Raw genomic sequence first — 12,466 nt, 5'->3', positions numbered from 1 at the left:
TTTCATCATGGACCTGCATCTAAACTATGAATATTCCTCCACTGAAAACAGCTTTTTACAAATTTGAAAATAATTGCTACAAACTGTTATTTGCTTTTGTTGATTGCAGTTATATTGCATGAAAATAAAATACTGTAGTGACATTATAATAGAACACAGCTCCTGTAAGGGTTAATGGCCTGAACATATGGCTAATGGTTCTTTATGTAAATACCCGAGAACATGGCTGCCAGGTTCAATTCGACATACAGTATTTCCAACAGTATGATTTCCATTGAATGCTATGTTAATTTTGACTTCCATATGGCCCATAAATTAACTGATATCACCATACACACAGTGAGACATCTAAGACGGCTAATTATTCTATCAATTCTAAAACAGAAATGACTCAGCAGCCAAGAAATATAAGCACTGTTTATCTGCATGCTGTTGCTCAGTCCCTGTGATGCTGTTCCATGGTACCGTCAGCGATATACGTAGTCCTTAGCCTCCAGGCAAATCTTTTTAATGAGCACTTCAGAAAAGATGCATGGGAAACTGTGAAAGTAATATATTCTCCATAAATGAGAGCTGCTGGATCCATAAGTCCACTTTAAATAATGAGGTCAACTCACTCTGCTGCGTCAAATGCTGAAAAGAACTACAACATCTTCTTTCTACATCGTGTACCTGCAGTCAGACACCTGCTTCAAAACCCCATGGGGGTCTGCCTTTGGGTTTGAGTTTAGTTGAGGCTGATGGCAAGACAAGGACATCAGGAGGGACATCAGGCTATACGTATCCCAATGAAATGTCTTGCATTGGTTGATTGATTTACTGGAGTGTAAATGCTTTGCCCCAACTCCACAGGTCTTTATTAATAAGAGACAATAATCTTCTTTTTTTTCAATTCACTACACTTTTATACACTTTCTTCCCGTCCCTCTGCTTTCAAATGATTTTCACTTATTATTTTAAGGAAAGTTGTTTCATGTCACATACTGCCAACCGTGTCCTTAATTAGCATGACCAGATGGTGTTGGTCTTAAGAAACAGAACTCTGCACTGCATTAAAAAATGGCTAAAATCTGTAACTGGTTCACTGTGATCAGTATAAAATATATGACTTTCAGCACAATTCAATGATTAGTTGGCTACAGAGTAACAATCACTTTACGTGGGTCTCATGCAGAATGTATACAGTAAGTGCATACTGAGGACCGCATAATGCATTGGAATGATTTTCTTTAACATAAAATATTATGATTAATTTACACAACGTGTCTTCATTGGATATGCCTCCTGATACTATGCTAATAGTGTCAAAATGATTATCATGCCAACCATCATAACGTGATGTTGGCTGTTGCATGCTGGTGTGTATGTGTTTGGTTAAAAATGGTTGAACTCATTTGTTAAGCTGAAAAGGACGAATACTGCAAACCTTAAGTGAAATCTGAAATACACAAGCACGGATGAATGCACACATGTACAAAGACACACACACTCACACACACACACACACACACACACACACACTACAATACATAATCATAGTTATCTGAGGGGCACTAGACCTTTTTTCTTTTCTTTTTTTACCGTGTAAGAATTACTGGAATGGGAAGATATTTGTCTGAGAATGGAGGTGTATGCACACACAAAATAACTACAGATGCAAGGTCAAAAATATGTGAAACTATTATCTACGCACCTGCTTTTTTGACTCTATTTAAACCATGTTTCAATTCATTTCTGTTTTGATGTAAAGAGCAAACTGATGATTAAATTGATCAATTATAAGAATTAAAATACATTCAATGAAGACAGCAACCACAGAGTATTAAGATTAAAGAGAAATACCCTTCATTGTCTCATTTGTGATAACTTTGGTTCAACGATTGTTTGCGCTTGTTGCGATTGTTTATAAACACCCTATACATACAAATATTAACACATTAAATCTAACATATTGCTCTAATCAAAATACCTGTCAATCACTAATAATTAATGCATTAATACATTGATCATTGATTGAACATGAGAATTCAAACAAGTATTGTGAGGTATAATTTAAATTAATAGAAAGATACTAAAGAGAGTCAAATAAAAAATGATCCCCACGACACAGCATGCTTTTTTCCTACAAATAAACCGGCAGCAGAACGGACCTGTGTTTCTTTAAAAAAAATGTGCGTGTCTGCTTGCCTTAAACAGGCGATCGATCTGGTATTCGCTGATGAGAAAAGATACAATAGACACCCGTACGCCTCATTTACTGTTACCAATACACGTTCAGTAATGAGGTTCTGGTTACTGTGGGTCGAAATGTGTAAGACCTGCAAGGAATAAGTCAAGATTTAAGTGGGTCATGTTCGCATAAAAGATAGATAATGAACGAAGTGAATACGTAGCCTAGTTAATATTACATACAATACTAATCCCAGAGCCACGCACAGTATAGCTAAATAACCGGTCGCGTTGTCATCATAGGAATTGTCACCGCGGTGTTTAACAGTCTGATCCAGCCTTAGCGAGATCATCGTGGGCTCTTTGCATGAATCAGCACCCCCCGTGATACAATAACATGGTGCAGTGAAGCCCGCAGAGCCGCAGCTCTCCAGCTTCGATGGAAAAGGCCTACAACTGGGCGGACGGGAGGCAGTTGATTCACTTGATTTATCCGTGAGCCACCAGGTGCTTTACCCCTCTCGAAATCCTATCAATATTCATAGCGCACATCGTTTTATTTTATTTACGGTGACGGAGGTACTGAATTATAGATTATGTTTGCCATGTGAAAATGTTGTTTATTCGTCACAGTATGGCATCGTATGGAGCATTTTTGGGGATAATAAAATGGCGAATTCTGAGATTTCCATAGCTTTACTAAACGTAGCCGTGTTGTTGTGGTCTAACTTCTGTTGATGTAATAAACACACCAATAAAAGTAATAATACTTTTAATCCATTCAGAGATTCTGCAAAATATGTCAATATTGCGTTAATGCATTAACAAGGTGAAATTGGTGTTATTGAGGGAGTACTGGTCATGCAACGTTTTTTCTTTTTCTTTTTTGACGGCCCGGTTTCACTGCAACAAGATATTCCGTCGCATTCCATGTGTCTCGTTAGTATGCCCCTTTACCTTACGAATTGCACATCTCAACATAAGGGCAATTAATGTTGTTAATTAAGCCCCTTGAAGAAATGGAATCCTCTGCAGCACCAGATAATTTTTGTCGCTTCGTCAGCTCGCTTGAGACGAGAGGGGCAAAGAGGTCTGAGGAACTGCCATTTGTCAACACTGTTTGTCAGTCTTCGTACATCTTCAGACATGCCAGACGAAACATTGTCATAATTCTTACGTAGGGGAAACTATAAAGCTTAAAAATTATCATCACACATGGTTATATGGCTACGTTTATGCAGCATAGACTGCCTGCGTGTATGCCAAAGGAAGCCATTTCTAAGATGGTTACTCTGGAAACCAATTCCCCCTGATCCCTCAAATACGCGTCAATGATCCTGTTGACAGAGCCACTCCAAATTTTTGCAACATTTGTATACCCATAATGTGATGCTAAGATCCATACGCTTGTCAGTGTAACGCTTGGGAAACCATTCCACCAAAACGGAGGTGTTACATGCATCACTTGCACGATGATTGTAGAAGTTGTGTGCGTACAGTAAATGGGATTGAGCAAAACCCACACATTGTGTTATTTGTAAATTGAATTGCACACGGAATATCACGCGACTGTCAGAAATCCACCCTGACGTTGCCAATGGTTTCATTTGGCGATAGCGAAGGCAGGTATTCGAACTAGTTATTGCACAAGCCTTATTCTATATCCACAATGCAAATTCAATATATCTTAAGCAGTCAATGTTCTGGGTTCTGTTCTTGGGCTGAATTGGCTTCATACATTGGTGACAGCCACTGTTTCATCATTTCTGATAATTCTATTGCTCTCTTCTATAATTATTGGATATGTTACTTACAGCAATTGGTGACAGCAAAGCTGTTTGCCACTTCCAGATTGTCGATATGGGGCGTCAGCCTGAACTCAGACGTGCCGAATTGGACCATGCCTATTCGAAATGCACTGTATTCCTGATCGGCGCCCCTCGGAAATAAACCCCCTAAGGAAAGGAGACATAAAACATATCAACATGGACCACATACGCTTCTGACATATGCTCTGTGTGAATTTGCATTATACAAAATATACTGTCGAATGCATTTCACCCTTTCAGTAGCGTATTATTTCGCATGCAGATGCGCAATTTGCATTACCTACCTGGTTCATGGTTTTCTCTATATATAAACCAAATTACCTTTACTTCACATTCTAACCACGTCGCTTTTACAGTTTGAACACATTATTAGCTACTAAATACATAATTTTACATACCAATTTGTACACTGGGTGAGCCCCCAAACGCCAGTCCCCAGAAAACGAGAAGCAAAAAAGCTGACAAATTCATAATATGTTGCATTTCCAAACGGGATCAGTCCACATCAAAACAAAACAAAAAATAATCCCGCTTTATCACCAGCAGTCGTTTTGTCTTTATTTCATAGTCATATTGAAGTTTCCCTTGCGAAATGAACCGGCTGATGGTTATTCAGGGATAAAAACCGTGGCTTCGTTCCCAACAATGAATGAATGGTGATGCAGATTTGTCTTTCTCCTCCTTTGCGGTGCCGTCCCACTGAATCGGTACCTCCGTTCTCACGCAAGGGCGCCGCACTCCTTTCCGTCAGTCGGTGGAGCTCTTTTCAGCGGAGCATCACGAACAAGGGCGGAATGCTAATGAGGACGTAAAAACACGAACAATCCCGAGTCTCTTCATTTAGTTCATTGTTGGTTCAGTAGCTTTTTTCGCCGTTTTGTGAAATACTATATGATATTAATTTTCAATCTTGACGTTTTATTCTCCATAACCTAAACCGTTTAGTGTGCCTTAACTACACAACGAATTTCAGTTTACTAAATGTACAACGCACGTAATTATAATAGTTGGCAAGCATTTAAGAATGCATGAATATCCTTGTCAAGGCATGGTATCTAATCTTTCTCGGACAATTAAAATAATGTCAGAGGTTGGTATAATCGCATTTACGCCATATGACAGCGCAACTTCTTGAACTATACCTAGACCTACTATTCATCAATAGGTAGGCTTTAAGAAATGCAGTTAAATGAAGTACATTTAACGAGATTCCCATAAATACGCAGGGCGGGAAGTGTATCACACCGTAAACTTTTATTTTCTTAGCAGCATTGTTGTAATTATGTGAATATTTTGGCAGGAGGCCTAATAAGGCCACTAAAGGTTGAACGTTTCCCAACCGGAACTATGGTGATATTCATCAAGCTGATCGAAATTTCAGCACCATGGACAGGTCCACTCTAACCAAAGCTCAGAAGAACTAGCATTTGTAGCATCTTTCACCTCTTAAGCGATCTCAGGTGAGTCAGGAAGGGCAAGCTAAACCACAATCTATATATGGCACATGCCTCGGCAAGACAGTCCTTCTGTGCTGTGCTGCTGCAGAAACTTCACTAAAGGTCATATGAGGCCAGGAGCTAATTGATTTTTTAGGAATCTGAATCCCTGGTCCTGGAGAGCCATTGGTGTACTTGTTTCTGCTGTTGCCCATAACTTAGCTACAAAATAGTTAATTCAAGTGGTTTATTTGACAATAGACTTTAAATTGTCTTTTTAATACAGCAATAATACTACAATACTTTCTACGAATTAAACAAAAAACTGTTCTACATTGCTGTGATATGGTGAAGAAGAAAAAAACAACCACATACAATTAGTGTCAAGAGGTTAAATTGCTTTGATAATAAATGTGGTCATGAAGAAAATCACTGATAACCAAATGTGATTGATTATACCATTCTCCAGAATGACAGTATAGGCTTGTATAGCTACTTTATTGTCATGGTAATGTCAGCAGGAACCTTCATGAATAGCCCTGATATGACATCATTGTGTTATTAATCTGGTTAAAACACTGCGAGATATGTTCACGCTCAGGGGATACATTCATCTATTGTTGCATAACTTATTTTCATATTATTCCTATATATGGTAATTCACAGAAGATATTCCAGCCTCAGTTTAGAATTGAACCTACAACCTCTCCACTACAAGCTAGTCATTCTCTGTTAGATTCCTACACCAATTGGTAATGTAAATATCTAATCAGCCAAAATTGTGGTAGCAACTCATTGCAAAAATAAATGTGAACTAAGTGACTTTGACCATGGATTGATTTTTTGTGGCAGACAGGGTGGTTTGAGTGTCTCAGAACCTGTTGATCTCCTGCACAACAGTCTCTAGAGTTTACAGAGATTAGTTAAAAAAACAGTGAGCAGCAGTTATGAGGGAAAAATGCCTTAATGAGAGAGGTCAGAGGAGGTTAGACATGAATAGCCAGGCTGGTTCAAGTTGACAGGAAAGCGACTCAAATAGCCTAAGGTGTTTGACTGGGACCTGGAAGGTTGGTGGTTTAAGCCCCAGTGTAGCTGTAAAATAGAGCAGTTGCATGTGGTATACTATATTATGGTAGAAGGCCAGTTTCATTCATACAGAAGGTTCACACTCAATCAGTGTGGCAGTGTCTGTTCATCTCACACAGACAACTAGCCAAAACCGGGATTCATTTTTGAAGCTTATTTGAAATGTGGTTGGCTCCAGTATAAATGTTTCAGCCACAAGCTTCAGTGCAAGTCAATGGTAACAATATGTTAAAAATGTTAAGTTAATAATTTTTTCACTGAAGATAATGTTGATAGGTGTTTTTTCTTTGTCTATTTTTTCTGTGTTCATTTGTTAAGTTACTGTTATTTGAACAATATACTGAACATGTTTTGTGGACGAATCAGAAGCAGTTTGCGTCACTGTCACTTTCAAATGCCCATATATGGGTCCCCCTTCTCCCTGCGGCGGTCTCTGGGTCCAATTTGAACAACATGGCAGTGCCCAAAAACTCCACTTCTGCGTTGTCAAAATGCTTTTCACAAGTCCTTGGGAAATAAATGGGTGATGTCATAGACACTTGTTCCATAGTTTTTCTACAGGCTATGCATACAGTGCTGCTGTGAATAAGGATCAAGAGTAAACCAAACTGAGTGGCAGTAGAATTAAATCCCCCAATTCTGTCTCTTTCTATGGCCATCTCTCCCTCCCTCTCTTTTCCCTCTCTCCTTTCGAATTTGAGTTGTGGTATATTGTTGGAACTTCTCCCATCATTCCTAGATCTTTTTTTATGACAAACATACTGATTGACTGACTAAATGACTGGTTGAATAGCTCTTCTGAATCAGTGACATGAGTTGTTGCAGTTCTTGAACAGTATCTATCTTGCTCTTGCTGTTTAAAAGGAGTAAACACTGTTTAGTCATTATCTTATCTTCACCAAGGGGAAATGGAATGTTAATTGCATCGAGTGTTCAATGATTTGTTTAAACTTTGAGTTACTGGGTACAAAATACTTTCTTTGTTCTTCACCCTGCATATGTTATAAATAGGAAACTTGTCTTAAACTTACATGTTGGAAACCTGTCTGTTGGAATGTTGGAATGCCCATCAAAGCATAATTGTTTTGTGTTGTCAGCCTCATTCTGCTGGGATACAGTCCAATACATTTGGGAGATCAGCCTCCAATCAAATGACCAATAATCTCACATGGATTTGTAAATACCGATACAGTATGTAGGTATGCCTAAAATATGAATGATACGAATCTGGCATTAAACTAGCATTAAACTAGCGATTGAATTGCTATGATGATGGAAAATAAGGTGAATAAGCAGGATTACTTAAATGGTAAATGGTTGGCATTTATATAGCGCCTTCATCCAAAGCGCTGTACAATTGATGCTTCTCATTCACCCATTCATACACACACTCACACACCGACGGCGATTGGCTGCCATGCAAGGCACCGGCCAGCTCGTCAGGAGCATTTGGGGGTTAGGTGTCTTGCTCAGGGACGCTTCGACACAGCCCGGGCGGGGGATCGAACCGGCAACCCTCCGACTGCCAGACGACTGCTCTTACTGCCATACTGAGCCATGTCGCCCCTCAGTTAGTCTTAGTCGCCTACTTAGTTAGCTGGATAACTGCACCGAATAAAAGCTGGAACCGCAGTCCATGTTCCAGATTTGGGATGGATCTGGGTTTTGCTCAGAGCAATTATCCAGCTAGCCCAGTCATCCTGCTTCATGATACTGGCCCTAGGATGGAAAAGTAATCTTGACTTATATTAGCAGTGCAGATTCTCAGACATGGTACATTTTGAGGGAAGAAAGCCATTCGTGTCGAAATGAAATAAATAACCCTAATTGAATTGATGTCTGCTAGATACAAAAAAACAAAAAAACAGCAAAAAAAACCCCATCCTGCTGCCAGTTTGGAATGGAGAGGGATATTAGTTGTGGTGAAAGGAAATTGTTTTTTTGTCCACGGTTTCAAGATTGCACTCAAAGATGAAACACTCGACTTGAAGTCATTTCCTCTGAATGGACAGTTTGCCGTGGAGTAATAGTAGTAGTAGTAATAACAATAATAAGAATATAAATTGACAATTGGCATCATTCATAGGTAGACAAGGATTTTCAGAGGTGTGATACAGTAGAAATGATTATACCTAAGTAAACCTCCACTATTGACTCGGATCCATTTGGGATCCATTTTGCACTCATATACAGTAGATCCTGATGAAATATTGATGAACAGTTAAGACATACACACACAGTGTCTGGGTGACTTGATGGTCAGTTATTATTGAATGGACTCATGGCACTCCAGGTCACACCCAGCCAGCAGGGTCAGAATGTTTGCTCAGGTGGGGTGAATCACCACATCAGGAGCTTATGGTTTAGTGGGTCCAGCCCCCAAGAGGCATATATGCAGTAGGCTACATTTTCAAAAAGTGCAACAGGAGCTGGTTGTTATGGAAACGCTGCGACCTACCTCTTGTATTCAGAGAGAAGGAAAGAAAGAGAGAGTGAAGGAGCAGGAGAGAGGGAGAGAGAGCGCACATTTAGGATCTGACCCACCCATTTAGCCGTTGATATATGAGGAAATTGATGCCTCCGTACGGACAGTTCAGTGGCAGCAGGCTTCTGATAGGATGCAATGGCAGCTCCATGCTGAATAGCATTTTAGTTCAGGTTTCTTCTTTTCATTTTTTAGGAATGATATCAGTTATAATATGACAGTAAGACTCACAAATAATATGTTACAGGCTCATGCAAAAATACTGTTTTATTTATTTATTTTTACATACAATACATAGCGATTTCTCTCCTGTATGACTTCAGACTTCACATTTTAATCTAATGCATACTTTATAAAGCCTAGTAGCACCTCTTTAAGAGATTCATCACATTCAACATTGTGCAACAACACATTTGGTTGCTATTCCTATATAACTTATACTGGATCGTAGTTTTTACAGATTAGTGATTACCTAGCTAGCTAACGATAGCTAGCTCATAATGTATGAGCAAAGAAAGTTGATTGAGATCTTATCCTCCAGCATTAAGTTTTTAAAATATCATGCCCAGGAACGTTGAACATTTTTTACGCTGATATAAGTCAATCTTGGTTCTCATCTGTTCCAGAACCGTGCAGGCTTGTCTAGGTACTAACCTGGTAATTTACTTTTTACAGCTAACTAGTGGTTTGCATCTTGCAATGTTCTGTGTTTGTGAAGTCCTTTGCGGAGAGTAGTCACTGACATATCCACGCCTGCCTCCTGAAGAGTGTTTCTTTGATCATCAACTGTCGAGGTCTTCTTTGGCCTACCAGCAATTACTGAGCTCACCAGAGCTGCCTTCTTTAATGATGTTCCAAACAGTTTATTGTGGTGAACCTGTTGTTTGACCTATATCGCTTATTTCTCAGCCTCACATTGGCTTCTGTGATGGTCATCGGCACAACCCTGGTCCTTCTGTTCATGAATACCAATAAATGCCAGACTCTAATCAAAAGCCCTAGAATTAAGACTAGATACTGAAAGCTTTCTCATACCTGTGCTCAGGAAGCGATTGCATACACTGGACTAATCAGAAACAGCTGAGAAGTACCACTGTCCAAATACTTACGGACTGCACAGTACATCCACACACTGCACGTTGAAATTCCAAAGCAGCAGGGGTCAGTAAAACTGTTTTGGATGATTATGTTTGGCAGGTCATTACAAACTCTAAATGCAGTAATTAAGAAACCTTTGTTTAGCTTTGGTTTATAGTCAAATAAGATGTTCTAATTGTCATCCATAATGTTAGTAGAATACACAAAGCTACAAATATACATTAGTAATGCTGTAATAGTATTATTAGAAAAATAGCTATTAATAGTACTGTTATGCCAAAATGACTGCCACGGGTAGATTCAATGTCTATTTTAGGTAAGATTGAGGAAAGGCTTAGAATGAATTATAATTTATAATTTATAAGAATGAAAATATAATTTAAAATTCAAGTGTCATTCGAATCATTGCACATTTCACTGAGCGATTAGATGCTTCCGCTAGAAGGCAGGAGGATGAAAGCACTCTTTGGAAACATCAGTTCATCAGGCCTCCATCAGAGGGCGCTGTAGCACTTGAGCGTGTTCAGAAGCATTCTGGCTTCAGACCAACTGCTCAAGTCAGTATTGTCCTTACAGTTATGAGCGACTTACAACAAATCAATGTATGCATGTTTCCTGCCAGCAATATTTTACGACTGGAATATGTTACAACTTTTACAAACTTTTATAATTTTAACAGAAGATACTAACTATTAATGTTTAATTCGGTATAATACCTGGATGTCTACTTCACATTTCCCCCAAAGTTTCAAAGCTGGGCACAGTCCCTACTTCACTGTAATGGCTGAAGAAATCTTATCCAGAGAGACAGACTGGGCCCCTGCAGCAATCTAATCTCAATGTCTGTTGCCATGGCAGCTGGCAGAAACTTAAAGAGGTTCCATGGACCATGATGGGGCAAACAGTTACATTTATGAGCCTTCCTCTGGCAGGGTATAGTGCTTTAATCGTACTAAAGATTGGGGAAAGAAAAAGTGTATGAATTTCTTGGTGGAAGAATTGTGTGAATGAGAGCACTTGACATAATGATAAAAATATGATCAAAATCTATCATATTAAAATAATAGATAATGGCAGGGAAATAACACAAGCTTTTTGTTTAGATACTACTTGGAAAATTGAGTTAATATTTCAGATTTATAAATACCCATTATGTAGTTATATGTGATAACTAAACCTTTTATTCCTGTTTCTTATTATAGGATACCTACTGTATAGCTATTAAGAAGAGTATTGAATAAAAACACAGGTTCAGGAAGAGGCATGTGTGACAAAATGTAGCATTCAATATTTTGAATTTGTATTCAATATTACATTCTCAAGTCCTGGTCTATGTTTTTGAACTCAAACCAATTTTCAGTTGTAAATGCTGTGGATTAATTGCTAACAAAAGTTATAATGTATATATGCCCAGTGACCTGTTTATTACAGTAGGTAGACCTGTACACAAGTTTGTTGCAAATATCTAACCAGCCAATCACGTGGCAGCAACTCAATGCATAAAAGCATGTAGAAATGGTCAAGAGGTTCAATTGTCGTTCAGACCAATCATCAGAATGGGACAGAAATGTGATCCAAGTGACTTCGACCGTGGGATGATGTTGGTGCCAGACAATTAGTGGTGTCAGTACCTCAGAATCTGATCTCTGTGATATTCACACACAACAGTCTCTAGAATTTAAAGAGAGTGGTCCAACAAACAAAAACATCCATTGAGAGAGGTCTGAGAGAGGAAGGCAACAGTACCACACATCACAACAGTAATGAGCAACAGAGTAGCCTCTCTGAACACACAACACATTGTAGTGCAGAAGCTTGTAGTGCAGAAGACCAATAAGTCTAGCAAAGTCTAGTAAAATAATAAAGTGGTCACTGAGTGTATATGATAAGGTGTTGGTACATAATTTTGAATGCAATCAACAGTGTACTGCAATTTATTCTGCTTGACCAATGAACACATTTGTGAAACCAGCAGGTTCGTAGGTAGGCATGTGGTGTGTATATACATGTGTGTGCGTTTTGTTTGCACACATGGCTCATGGACTGGGAAATAAAATTATTTTTCTATCCACATCCACCCATGTTTGGGTGTTCGCACAGGCCACATATTTTGAAGAAAGTAACTAGAATTCAATAAAAATCACAGGTGCTTATGTGAATGCACCCAGAGCCAGCACAACAGTAGTCTGAACCGAAGAAACTACACATTCACATTATAGGTGAAGTGCTACGGTTATTCCTTTGAAATGGAACCCAAATGGTCACAGTAAAAATTCAACTTCATATACTGTATGGTTCATATGGGTTAACCCAGTAACATCTCTCAAGACGAACATAATGCAATAGAGCGATGCAAAAATGGA

General features: G+C 38.9%; 1 protein-coding gene across 5 annotated transcripts in view; it reads right to left on the bottom strand.

Annotated features, from left to right (window-relative positions):
* The window catches only part of LOC133130175 (glutamate receptor 2), a 40,483-nt gene extending 35,758 nt beyond the window's left edge, over positions 1–4,725 (bottom strand). For all 5 annotated transcript variants that reach the window (XM_061244501.1, XM_061244496.1, XM_061244497.1 and 2 more), the window contains exons 1-2: positions 4,397–4,725; positions 3,984–4,124 (exon numbers count right to left, since the gene is read on the bottom strand). In XM_061244501.1, coding sequence (XP_061100485.1) covers positions 3,984–4,124; positions 4,397–4,481 — 226 coding nt within the window. In that variant the 5' untranslated portion in view covers positions 4,482–4,725. The remainder of the gene's footprint in view (positions 1–3,983; positions 4,125–4,396) is intronic.
* Positions 4,726–12,466: the final 7,741 nt, after the last annotated feature.

This window comes from Conger conger, chromosome 6 (genome assembly GCF_963514075.1).
Source record: "Conger conger chromosome 6, fConCon1.1, whole genome shotgun sequence".
NCBI classification, from domain to species: domain Eukaryota; kingdom Metazoa; phylum Chordata; class Actinopteri; order Anguilliformes; family Congridae; genus Conger; species Conger conger.
Note: the sequence above shows the minus strand (reverse complement) of the source record. Positions and strands in the feature narration are given on the sequence as shown.